General features: G+C 33.8%; 1 protein-coding gene across 4 annotated transcripts in view; it reads right to left on the reverse strand.

Moving 5' to 3' along the window:
* Nucleotides 1–13101, reverse strand: part of LRBA (LPS responsive beige-like anchor protein) — a 559255-nt gene that overhangs the window by 16335 nt on the left and 529819 nt on the right. For all 4 annotated transcript variants that reach the window (XM_073341330.1, XM_073341331.1, XM_073341329.1 and 1 more), the window contains one exon: nt 452–553. In XM_073341330.1, coding sequence (XP_073197431.1) covers nt 452–553 — 102 coding nt within the window. The remainder of the gene's footprint in view (nt 1–451; nt 554–13101) is intronic.

The following is a 13101-nucleotide window of genomic DNA, read 5'->3' on the forward strand; positions in this document are numbered from 1 at the left end:
GCAAATATATCTTTAAATAACTACAACACAAATCGCTGCTTTTCCCCCTGAGGAGTTATCCATAACAAAAACAAAGCACATAATTACATTACATTCTTGATAGTCTCAGCAAAGAGCCAGGAACACATAAAGGATAGTTTGCTCTGTATTGTCTAATAACTTCTGAATAAACAAAAACAAGGTAACTGGAAGACCCGCATGGGGAAGATGTCTGTGCTGTACTTCTATAGATACACGTGAATCGGCTTCAATTTTAATGTGTTATGGTCAAAAGATGTTTTTAAAATTGACTTAAAAGGAAAACCTGTGCCAATTAAAACAAGGGTTTTTTTATATGAATCATACATAATTAATATGATCTCCATCATCGTAGACTGTATTCACCTTTAAACTAGGAGAATAACTTTATGACCAAAATACAGTTTTAAAAAGATAACAGAAAACCTTCTACCTTTAGCACCACTTATTACCAGACCAAGTTCAGCACAAACTGTAGCACAAACGATCTCATAGTCATGTCCTGTCAAGATGGCTCGGGGAGTGGCAAAATCACCTTCAAGGAAACAAGAAAAAAGGAATCTTCAGTTACAATTCATCTCTAAAAGCAGTGTTTACAGTAATTCACATATTTATTTTCTTTGCCATTGGAGTTTACACTTTCGAAAACAGATACTCATGATATGGACTATACTTTTTATGTTACACTTGAGATTGACTTCTTCCATACTGCTGAGCAACAGTACACTAGTAGCACTGCCTTTCAGAAATTCAGCCTGGCCATTTACTAATGAAGAGACACATAACTCAACTGTATATAGACAAGAGCTAGTTTGAACATAAAGGATTCTACTCCCTCTCAGTGGACAAAGTTCATGTCAATAAATATTCTGTAAATAAGTGTAGATGTCACTACGATAAGTAACAAGGGAAAACATTTATAATGTCCAAGTTGAAGGAAGGAGTCCACCTACTGATTTCACTGTAACCTGTTTCCAGTATTGAAACCACAACTATGAGGCTTAACTGAGTTCCTCATAGCCAGTTGGTGCTTTGTCCAAAGCAATTATTTTTTCCAGAATCTGTCTTTAGAGACCAAATCAAACACTTAGGAATGTTGTCAATAGAGGAAAATTGTAAGCAGACATATTGTTATGAACTGTTGAACTGGTCAGACTTAAACCTTTTGTCACGACAAATATGGGTAATTAACTTTATTCTCAAAGATCAGACACAGAAAGTGTATGCATGTGTTATCATAAACTTCTTTAAAAATACTTCAGACCTCATCTCATGGATTTTCACTAGCTCACTTTCCCAGAATGCTAGTAGTCCATGGAAAGCACAATGTTATTTTTGCAATTACTGTCTAATTATTTCAGTTGGAAGCCTTTTATGAAGAGTTAAAATCATTAAAGTTTTAAGTAATATGTTTTTGATGAGGTTATCACACTTAGCTTAATAAAAGAGAACTACAAATAAGCTTTTTGTAGCAGGAAATATTTTTAATTTAAATTAAATGATGACTTTTTTTTCTCCTGTGGAATGCCAGGGCTATAGAGAAAGATGGTGGTGAAAATCAAATGTTATTTTAATTTTAAAAAATAGTACATGGATTTGCAAAGACACAGTAAGAAGTAATAGTGTCAAGTGATTCCAGCAAGGATAAAGCAGCACGTTTAGATAGCATGATTCAAAAAGTTTTGAAGTCGAAATTTTTAAAAAACCAAATATTAATAAGCACAATCTAATTAATGTGTCTATTCATTTATACTGCACTCTCCAAAGTAGTGTCTGCATAATTTCTAATAAAACACTCAGATTGTTAGAACAGACCCTGCAAACAGAGAATGTTTTCACAGGCACAATGAGTTTTCTCTATGCAGGACTGGACATGTGAAAGTAAAGTTAAAAAGACTTTTCTTACTCTTACCAGTGTGCGCTTTAACTCTGATCATTTGCAACAATTCTGAGAATGTCCACATAGCTGTCATGTTCAAATGGTCTTTTTAAAAAGGTCATAATCTATGATCCCGTATCAAACCAGGGATTATGACCTTTCAAAATACGATTTATTCTGCAATTACTGCTACAATACATAATTTATATTATTGTAACATACAAATGTTGCGAAGTAAACAGTATTTTTTCTTAATAAATCAGGAAAATATCATTCATATATATAAATACTTTGGAGCAGCTCAGTAAGTGATCCCTAATCCCCAAATATATAACCACGAAATGCTACAGCTTTTGTTTCATATGGAGTTTGGCAAAACACACTCAAAATCAGGAAGCATGGCAGACAGTTCAGAAAAAAAATTAAAAGCATAAGGAATAGACTTATGATCAGTAGGTACTTCTCAGCTGACTGATTTTACAGAAATATGGCTATATTGAACTTTCCTCACCTAAACACGGAACAAGCACTTTTAAAAGTGAATGAAACAATGAAGACAATCCATGACTTTGCACAAATGGATAGAAAAAAGTTCTATAAACTTTAATGGTAACACTGGAATCTACTTTAACAGCCTCATTACCCAGTATCAAATTCTATTTTGTAGACCCATACTCTGTCCTATTGTCCCCAAATGAAATGTAAGGCAGTTTTGCAGTTTCTGGTTTGGAGTATTTTTTAATTGAGATGCACACATTAGCAACATTAAATAGTCAGTAATAGTTATTATTTAACACTGTCTTTGGAACTTGCATTTAACACAAAACTCCACAGATCATCAAAAAATTAAACGAATTAATATATGAAATATTTTCATAAAACAATAGTTTTAAAATTGAAATCATGAGAGTTTGAAATGAGCAGCACCGATTCGGGGTTAATGGGATTATGTTGTTTGAGTTTAAAAGGACATTTAAGGAACTGTTTTAAATGCAGTTATTAGAGGATAGAAGCAAAAACCCAAGTGGCACAAGATGTTTACTTTAAATGCTTGTGGTAGTAGTGTTATTGTTGTCTCTGTGGATTAAATGTTATGCATTTCCACAATACCTACCCCAATAGTATCTAGGAGTTAGGCTTCTCCTACAACACAACATGGACTGATGATACAGGTTTATCATAATACATAGTAAAAATTCTATCTATCTATAATACTTATGTTGTTTTTCATTTAGTAATATTATATTCATATATTATATAAATTAGAATATAAACCTGTGTTACTTAGCTTATAAGCAGTGTCTCACAAATCCATTCATCCAACTGTTTACCAAATAGCTTTAGCATTAAATAATTTCGCATCAATAAAAAAAAGAGAACAACAATCAGAAAAGTAAATTTACAAAGAAACCTCCAGTTAGGCTATTTCTCTCACTATTGAAAAACAAGAATCTTGTGAAAAGTCAGGCTGGCTCTTTTGATAAAAATGTTAAATATTTAGAGGTTTTTAAGACACTGATTTACCAAATAATGGGGTCACTTAAAAGCTGATTGTAGAGCAGAACAGATTTCTTTAAAAGCTTTTAAACTGTTACTGCTTCAGAAGATTATCATGGTTTTCAATAATGCAGAGAAAATTTTATTTTGTCACTGGTTTAAGGGGCACCTCTTCAAACTTTTCTAAATTGTTTTAGGGGAACCAGCTTCTAGACCCCTTTGAAAAGCTGTGGAAATGACTTCAAAGGAAAAAAGAGTCTTTGTCCTTTAAGCAGGTTTACGACCACTGAGGCAAACCCTAACTAACGGGTGAAAAGAATACTCAGGCATCTTTATGGAGATCCTTAAGGAAGATGAACAAGTCAAATGAGATTAAAGATAGCCCAAATCCTGGCACTAATAACCAAGACACAGCAGTCTTACAGATGTGCTTTTCTCAGCACAGTATATAATAATAATCTTAACCAATACCACTGTTGGAGTACTACTTAAATTTGAATGGTGTAGAAATATTAGTGGCACATTCACATTGTAATAAATGTAGCCACAACTTATTAAAATCATAATATATATAAAACTCTTTTTCCAGAAATAGGTAGGATATTTTACCTTTACAGTAACTATTCAAATGATGTCAGAGAACTCTCTTGCGTTACAATAAATAATTGCTGCAAAGTTGTTTTCCCATAGAAAATATCACTCTTGCTTAAGTGACCAAAGTACACTTTAAATCATAAAACTCAAACTTCAGAAGATAAAATAACACCACATGATATCACATGTGCAATATTTTACTGAAAAAGTGCTGGATGCTTGGAAACTACATTTTAAAAGGAATAGTGGAATTATAACAAAGTCAAAACTTTCTTCCAGTTTTACAACATCCAGAAGAAGTCACTCCTTACAGCTAAAGAATAACTGTTTAGTGTTTCTGGGATTTCCTCCTCCTAGTTTTCCAGCCTTGGTGGTGTTAAACAAAACAGAATCATGACATCTTAAATCCAGAAGCGAATTCCTTGTTTAATTGCTTGCTATGTTACAACGACTGACTGAAAGAACTGACAAATACAGCAAACTCTGAACATTTCCATCTAACCTGTACTCAACCTAGAAACAAAAACATATCCCACATTAAAATGTGACATGCCCTTTCCTAAAACTAGCACTTGATGAGATAACATTATGCAACATATTAAAATGTAAATATTTTGACTATGGCTCCTTTCATACTCTATGCTGAGAAGGCAGTTAATTATGATAAGTCACTGATATATGAACAGTAATTCTCAAGTTATGATTCCATGATTGTAAAGGCTGTAGGACACCTTTTTAAGTGCAAATTAATTATGTAATTTTATGTCTTAATATAAAATTCTAATTAAATAAAACATCAATTAACTGAACTATCTTTTTACTTACTGCTTGCTAAAATAACTGAGTGCTTTCCCACAAGGATAGCCAAAACTAAACACTTTCCACAAATTTCACAATTTTTAAAATTACTGTTTCTAATAAAAACTGACAAAAATAATAAAATCTTTAAAATAAGGTTACATAACTGTAAAACCCTAATTATGAAATCTGGGAACTATGAGCACAAGCCATATTCCATCCGAACGTAAATATGCAAAACAACAAAACAATCTCAAGGGCTCCGCTATGCCATTAGACTTCCACGTTAGTTTTACAACGCATTTCAGAGTTTATTTGCCTCAAACTGATTCCTGTTAAATATCTCTATAAATACTACATTTATGGAATTCTGCAGAGTGGCTGCCAATAACAAAATTTCGCTGCTACACAAATGAGACTAGCTCTTTCACGTACAACAAATCTTACTGAATGATGAGATATACATATGTTATGAAAGTATCACTGCAATTTTAGTCTGAAAGCTGATTTCTTTTTAAACACACAATTTTTATACTATATTTTAGTTACAAGGTACATAAGAACTCTGCCTTTATGTTATTCTCCACTTTAGAGAGACAGGAGTTTTTCCTCCCAACTCCAATCTTTTTTCCTTCTACTGTTGCATGTCATCTGTTCAAACTTTTTATAATCTCACAAAATGCACAACCTTAAATCTGGAAGCTAGTTTTGTCTTTGCACATGTTACTTAAAGACTATAGTTTGCCCAAAGGAAAGAATTTATTTGAGTAAACTCACATTTGAAACCTGAAACAAAATCCAGAAATTGAAATGCAACTGATGCGAGTAACATTTCCAACCCTGACTAGTAAAGTGCTAAACGTATATTTACTTTATCATGTGGCTCAAGATTACTAATAAGCTTATTACCGCTGAGGAGACCAAGAGAGCTTATTTCAATCCATCCCTTAGTTACCCCGTGCAAACATTTGACTGACACGGAGTACTGAGTAAGCAGATGCTATTAGAATGTAACATTTTTTTGTTCATCTCCCTTCAGAGTAGTTAATTAGAAACATGAATTTGAATGCTTTTCTTGTGTTTATAGACACACTCTCGCTTCAGGATATGGTTTCTTGTATCTCTAAAATGGGACAATATAAAGAGCAAAACAAATATTACAACCTGTATTAATGGAATATTACAATTCAGACTTTACATGCACAAAGTCTGGACTCCCATGCCTCACAATTCCCATCCTATGTGCAATGTGAACTCTTCTGGAACCTCTTCCCCCTCATTCATAGTTTGTCAGTTGAAAGTCCTGGGAAGTCTCTTACTCCTCCCACTGAATATGAACTCCTCTCAAGTCCCTTGCAGACATCAGTGGTATGACTATCCAGTGTCTCCACTGTACATAACATTTTAACATATGCTCTGTACCCAGTTAATTAAAGTATCCATCCAAAAAGGAAAATTATTAAGATTATAAAGCAACTATTTCAATAAAAATTATAGCAATTGTAAGACAAGGTGCTAACATATGTCTATTTTTAGCAGTATTCTTTGTGTTATATCTAAAGATCAACTCCATCACAAAACAAATATGTTTGAGTTTCTCTCTTAATCAAAAAAAAAAATCTCAGATGAACGATTTCATACCATGGTTTAGCTCACTTTAAATCTATCAGTTTCTGCTGTTTTTACTATTTTCTGCTTATTAGAATATATTCTACAAAAAAATCTTGTAAAATTTTGTTCCAATTAAGAAAACTTCTTAATCATTTAAAACCTTTTAAAATATACAGCCCAACAACAGTATTAAATAATTAGAGCATATACTGTAGCAATATGATCTTATTTTTAAATAGGTAATTAATTTTAAAACAACTTGTTTTAAATATAGTATTAGATACACGTTTTGAGACCTTTCATATTGCAATGACTTGGAACGTTGTAGCATTTTAAAAAAAAACAACCAGCCAATGAATGATCAGCCTTAAAAAGAAAGAGTTTTGTTTCTTCTTTTAAAAAGCAAACAGTATTTTTCAACAAATTTAGTCTTCCAGCTAAGTGGGGCTCTTAATATATATAATTCCGACTATATAAAGTGTTCTAGTGTGTACCATAGTGAATTTACATCCTGCAATTCCTATGTTACGGAAATTAATTCCAGAAACTCTTTGAAATGTTTCCTAGCTGAGCCTAAAGTATGGTACTTACCAAACATTTTTTTTACAGCAGTAAAGTCTGGTTTTGAAGATACTCAAAGTATCAATTCTAGACCATAAATCATTACTTCTTCTGTTTTACTCTACTCTATCTGTGTGGTACAGTCTTAGAATTGAATAGTATAGTCATTTTACTCAGTAATCAAACAATTTAAATAAATGTGATATATTAATACATCATCCCAACACCATGCATATGGTGCACATTAAGGTTAAATTCATTTACCATATGAATACAATTCCTTTTACCACCATCTATTATTAGTTACAAGTTGTAAATATAGCATTGTTTTGCCTGGAACCTGAAGGCCTGCATTACATCATGGAGCACTAAACATCCTGATCCTTCTGGAGAATTTCATGTATATAGTTTATTGATGCCTGAAGCTGGATGCTGCCAACATAGCATCCAGCTTAGCCAATTTTCTCTAAATTTTTCCATTCAAGAAAAAGATAATGCCTTTGTTTGTGTTTGTATAGTGTCTAGAACATTGTAGGTACCAAAATATACCACCACCAATTTGATTCAAGAAGAAAACATGAAATTCCTTCTCTACTAGCCAGTTGGAAATAATTACATTACAAATGCAGTACTTAATATTGGAGAACATATTTTTAGTTTAAACTAAAATATTTTTAGTCTGCACAATTAAAATGAACCTGCTGCATTTGAGAATGATTTCTGAAGCAGCTACTATTAGGATTGCAAGTTCTGTAGAGACGCTGTAGAGACACTAATGCTTTATTGGCATTATATAAATACAAAATTATAATATTTATTATTTATACAATATTATAGGTTTGAATGGAGTTACTAGACATACAACATCGCAAGGTTCATCCATCTATTATGTCTTGTTTTTATGACTTAAAGTTATTTGGGGCAGAGGCTGTCATTTACTGTGTGTTTACATAGTGCCTAGAACAACAGGGCCCCAACGGAAGTAAGGCCTCCATGCACGACATTTTAAAACTACCACCAATACCCCTGTGCCCTTACAGCAGTATAATCTAGGGTCTCATTCTGGAGGTCAGATACATGCAGGCTGTGCCTCTGCAAAACCCCACTGACTTCAATGGTGTTTTGGAGACGTCTGTGTGTGTTGGGGTGTATACCCCTGCATCTCCAATAGGCCTATGATCAAAGTCTATGTTTCTTAAACTTCCATGGGAGTTTGGGGTGACCTAGGAATGCAGGAACAGACTCTAAATGCCAGATAGAAATTTAAGTGGTTACTGTAGCTTAAATATATTATTTTGTAGTTACTTTTATGTACCTGTTGCTCTTTCTTTTCTGAGAAACATACATTCCTGAGCTTAAATTCCAAGTACAGAACATTTTATTATTGAACTTGCTAACATTCTAGTAAAAAAGAAGAAAATATTCCATTTTTCTTACCATTACACTTAAAACACTACTGACATACTCCAGTTTCAGGTTGCACAACAACATTACATTCAGTTTGTGCCTTCTTATTAGAAGGAGACAAATTATAGTACAAATAAAATCCACATGAGTTTCACACCAAATCTGCCAAAGAGTGTGTGTGTATATTTAATATTTTAAGCAGTAGTATTTTATGGAGGATCAGTCCCCACATCATTTTCACATCATTGCCAGCAGATGGCAGTGTAGAATGCTTGGTTATATACAGTAAAACGCTACTCTGCCCAGCCATTTTCGAGAAACAAAGAGTATTTATTAATGGCTGCAGTGAAACAGTACTCAAATAAAACCGGGTGGTTTTTTTTTTTAAGAAATAATACATATCATTCAGTGTGTGTGTGTCAAAGTAAATTTATGTATAATATACAGGGGATTGCATATAACAAATATATAAAGGTACTCAGACACAGTCACTGCTTTTAATTCTCAACATGATACTCTACCTACCTCACAGCAGCACTAGGTTTTCTTAACAGAAGGAATACAGCATAAGTCCTCCTCGGAGAGATCAACTACAATCATTCTAAACTCATTTCAAATATTTGGAGATATTATAATTTTCTACATGGGTACATATTAATAAAATCAATAGCAGGTTTTGCATTACTGACATGATTGATGATTTATGAGTGGCCTAGATACCATGGTGACTAACACTATACAAAAATCATAGTACACAATGACGTTTTTAGTAAAGAAAAACAATGTAGCTACGTTATATACTACTTTTTAAAAAGCCCTGTTCTTACAATTATAGCTACAATTCCTAAATAAATATTTATGTTACAAACAGTTTTTAAAAATCTGAAATAGTTTTTATAATGGCCATAGTTCTCAAAACTGCAGAGACTTACGTGCATGCTTAATTTTATACACAATGAGCAGTCCCACTGACTTCAAATTATAGAAATATGATTTGCCTTAAAGCAAGAAGACTGCTCACAGGGTATAAAATTATGCATGAGTGTAAGCTTTTGCAGGATTTTTGCAGGATTGGGGCCTAGGAGATTAGGGTGTCTGACTGCAAAGAAATGATCTACAATGCTATATTTTAATCAGTCAAAAGCAGGGTATTAATGTGGTGATATTTCTGGATTTTAATCATCAACAAAAACAGCAATACCTAAATTTTTTAAAATATTTGAATGAAACATTTACAAAATTTTAATTTTCACACTGAGGAGTATTTATAATAGTAGTGGCAGAAAAAATTTGTATCTTGCTAAACACAGTAATTAATATAATAAAAAGTACATAGCAAGATACAAAACTCTAGACATGATGGCTTTTGTGAGTTTAAAATAATATAAAAATGCAAATCTGAATAGACTATATGATGCTTGTGCATGTTAACTACAGTTGTACTGTTCCCATAAACTCTTGGTTAAATCCATTTGTCTGGTTTAAATATTAAACATCCAATGTTATATGCTGCAATATAGCTACAACAACCAGTCACAATAAAAAGAGCTGGAGTTTGTTTCTCTAATATGCCTCAGAAAACTATAGTTTTAGAAGGGCACTACATTACGATACAACACTATTCACTGAATGCACTGCTGTGTATTGATGATCTTCACAACATATTTGTGATACATACAGAGTAACCTTTTCAAACTTTAGGTTATAACATTAAAAGAGGTAACATAATTTGCTTTATCCACATACGTGTAGACGACTGATGCAATAATTCATAGGATACAAAATGTTAGTTTAGTGGCAGCAATATAACTACCAACTTTATATATTTCATTACTATTGGATGTTCCTGTGAGTTAACCTTTAATTTTATTAAAGCAAATCATATTTCCAAAGTAGACATGCTTTCTTGTCTTTTACAATAAGAAAGTGTCAACATAATTGTAAATATATCCACAGGAAATTTAAAAGCAACAGTAGAAGGTTCTCTCCATCTACTAGAGCACTGCACTGGATGACAGAAAAGCCCTCTGTTGAGAGCTCAACAATACAAACATTATTTTTTTAGAAGTATGTTAAATACATAAGGCAATAAAATTCACACTCTATACCTAACTGAAACATATGGAACCTCAGACAGAATAATTATAATGCAGAAATTACAACTGTTCAAGGCACAGAGCATACAATTCAATTCACTAACTTAACTGGCCTCTGCATGAGTAAAGAATGTGGGGTAGGGTGGCTGGAAGAATTGTAAAGGTAATCCCCCCATCAAAGAATTGGTGTGGACTGTAACCAACCTCTCCCAACTCCATGGCTGCCACTCCAGTTTACAAATTGGACCAGAATTTGGTGTAACCTTTGCACATCATTTGTACCTGAATCCTGCCATCCCTTCTTTTCTGCGGAAAAGGACCTAGGGGTGACAGTGGACGAGAAGCTGGATATGAGTCAGCAGTGTGCCCTTGTTGCCAAGAAGGCCAATGGCATTTTGGGATGTATAAGTAGGGGCATAGTGAGCAGATCGAGGGACGTGATCGTCCCCCTCTATTCGACATTGGTGAGGCCTCATCTGGAGTACTGTGTCCAGTTTTGGGCCCCACACTACAAGAAGGATATGGATAAATTGGAAAGAGTCCAGCGAAGGGCAACAAAAATGATTAAGGGTCTGGAACACATGACTTATGAGGAGAGGCTGAGGGAACTGGGATTGTTTAGTCTGCAGAAGAGAAGAATGAGGGGGGATTTGATAGCTGCTTTCAACTACCTGAGAGGTAGTTCCAGAGAGGATGGTTCTACACTATTCTCAGTGGTGGAAGAGGACAGGACAAGGAGTAATGGTCTCAAGTTGCAGTGGGGGAGGTTTAGGTTGGATATTAGGAAAAACTTTTTCACTAGGAGGGTGGTGAAACACTGGAATGCGTTGCCTAGGGAGGTGGTGGAATCTCCTTCCTTAGAGGTTTTTAAGGTCAGGCTTGACAAAGCCTTGGCTGGGATGATTTAATTGGGGATGGATCCTGCTTTTGAGCAGGGGGTTAGACTAGATGACCTCCTGAGGTCCCTTCCAACCCTGATATTCTATGATTCTATGATGCACCTCAGCTGTCACCCACTGCACTAACTAACAGGCACAGAAAGCCCACTCCCATCTTCCCCCTTCTGCAGGACACAGTGAGTTCACTGGCATCTTTGCAACATCACTACATCCAGTGCCCTCCACACAGCCCCAAGACTAGGCGTAAGTGGTGTAGAAGGCCTTAGGCTGGCCCTGTATGTCAGAGTGAATTTCACCCATATGAGGTGTAATTTTCAAAAACACCTGCATGGCTATCTACTATTAGCAGCTTGTGTACAAAATAAATAAATAAAATGGGAGCCCTGACTGCAATGGCTATATGGTATCAACATCGTCCAGGACATTTTTCAAAAAGCTTTAAACGACGTTCACAAATATTTTCTTGTTTTTAGATAAACATCTCTAAATACATTGAAAGCTAACCTCACATAAGTAAATAACTTGTCTTTTCCTCCCCTTAACTTTGCCGTAAGTGGCGGTTGTTTCTGTCACACATCTACTAGTTACTCAAGAGACTGTGATAAGTCTCAGGACTTTCCTAAAAGATGCAACAGTTACTTCAGATCTGTTGTTCCACTCTTAGTCATTTTTAAAGCTGGCTGGAAATTTTTCCATTAGAAGATGCCAATTCATCAAAAGCAAGACAGCTAGCAGAAACATGTCAATCTTGACAAAATTTCATTTAAAAAATAGCCTGACACAAAGCACTTGTACAGGTGACTTAATTTTCAAATGTCTTTTATTTTAGATTATAAAAATATTTCTATTTAAAAAATGTCAAAATCAGAATGAAACATTTTTTATTTTATTGTAATGTTCTGATTGACTTGGAAATTTTTAAATTTCTTTAAATTTGCCAGACTAGCCAGAAATATTTTTAAAATGTTTTCATTCCATTTAGTGCAGAGAAAAAAAGTGAACTTGCAGAATTTCCCACGAAACAGAAAATTCGGTTCCCATCCAGATCATTTTTATTTTTTTCTTGCTGTTTATTAACTAGTCAGCAAGAGAGGCTAATTTATTAAATTGTATTGATCTATCTAAAAACAAAGAGCCTGAATGAACTGCAGGGCTCTGTATATTGTTACTTGTAGTGTTTTCCTAACTACTTAAGTTGTTGACAATTGTCTATGCTCTTTTCCTATATTACTGCATTCATAATGTAGGAGTATAATACACTTCATCAGTGATTAGTTCAAGTTAAGTTTTAAAAAGTTACCTTTTTCAGCACTAACGTAGGGAATATGACAGCTAGGCAGCATTTTGTATTAAAAAAGCAAAGTAAATACAGTTTCAGACTAACATCCATCCATCTTCACCTATGTGTTTCAAATTGCTGAATATCCCCACATATAACAACTTTAGTACATGTCCATGATAGACAGACAGATAGAAAGACCTGTTGTTGATGATTCAGCCAAAATAAGCAGTCACATCCCCCAGGAAGAGGACTTAACATAAAATTTAAAAAAAGAAAATATATAAATGTAAGTTTAAATAATATTTATTTTGCTAACACATTTCTTCTGTAAAACAAAAAGATGAAGAATTTTCCCATACAGTAGATTTATGGCAGAGCAGTTACTGATGGAAAATTATTCTTTATAAATATTTTGATATAAATAATCAAATGGAACATTTATTTATTAACTATGCCACA

Source organism: Lepidochelys kempii, chromosome 4, assembly GCF_965140265.1.
Source record: "Lepidochelys kempii isolate rLepKem1 chromosome 4, rLepKem1.hap2, whole genome shotgun sequence".
Classification (NCBI taxonomy): Eukaryota; Metazoa; Chordata; order Testudines; family Cheloniidae; genus Lepidochelys; species Lepidochelys kempii.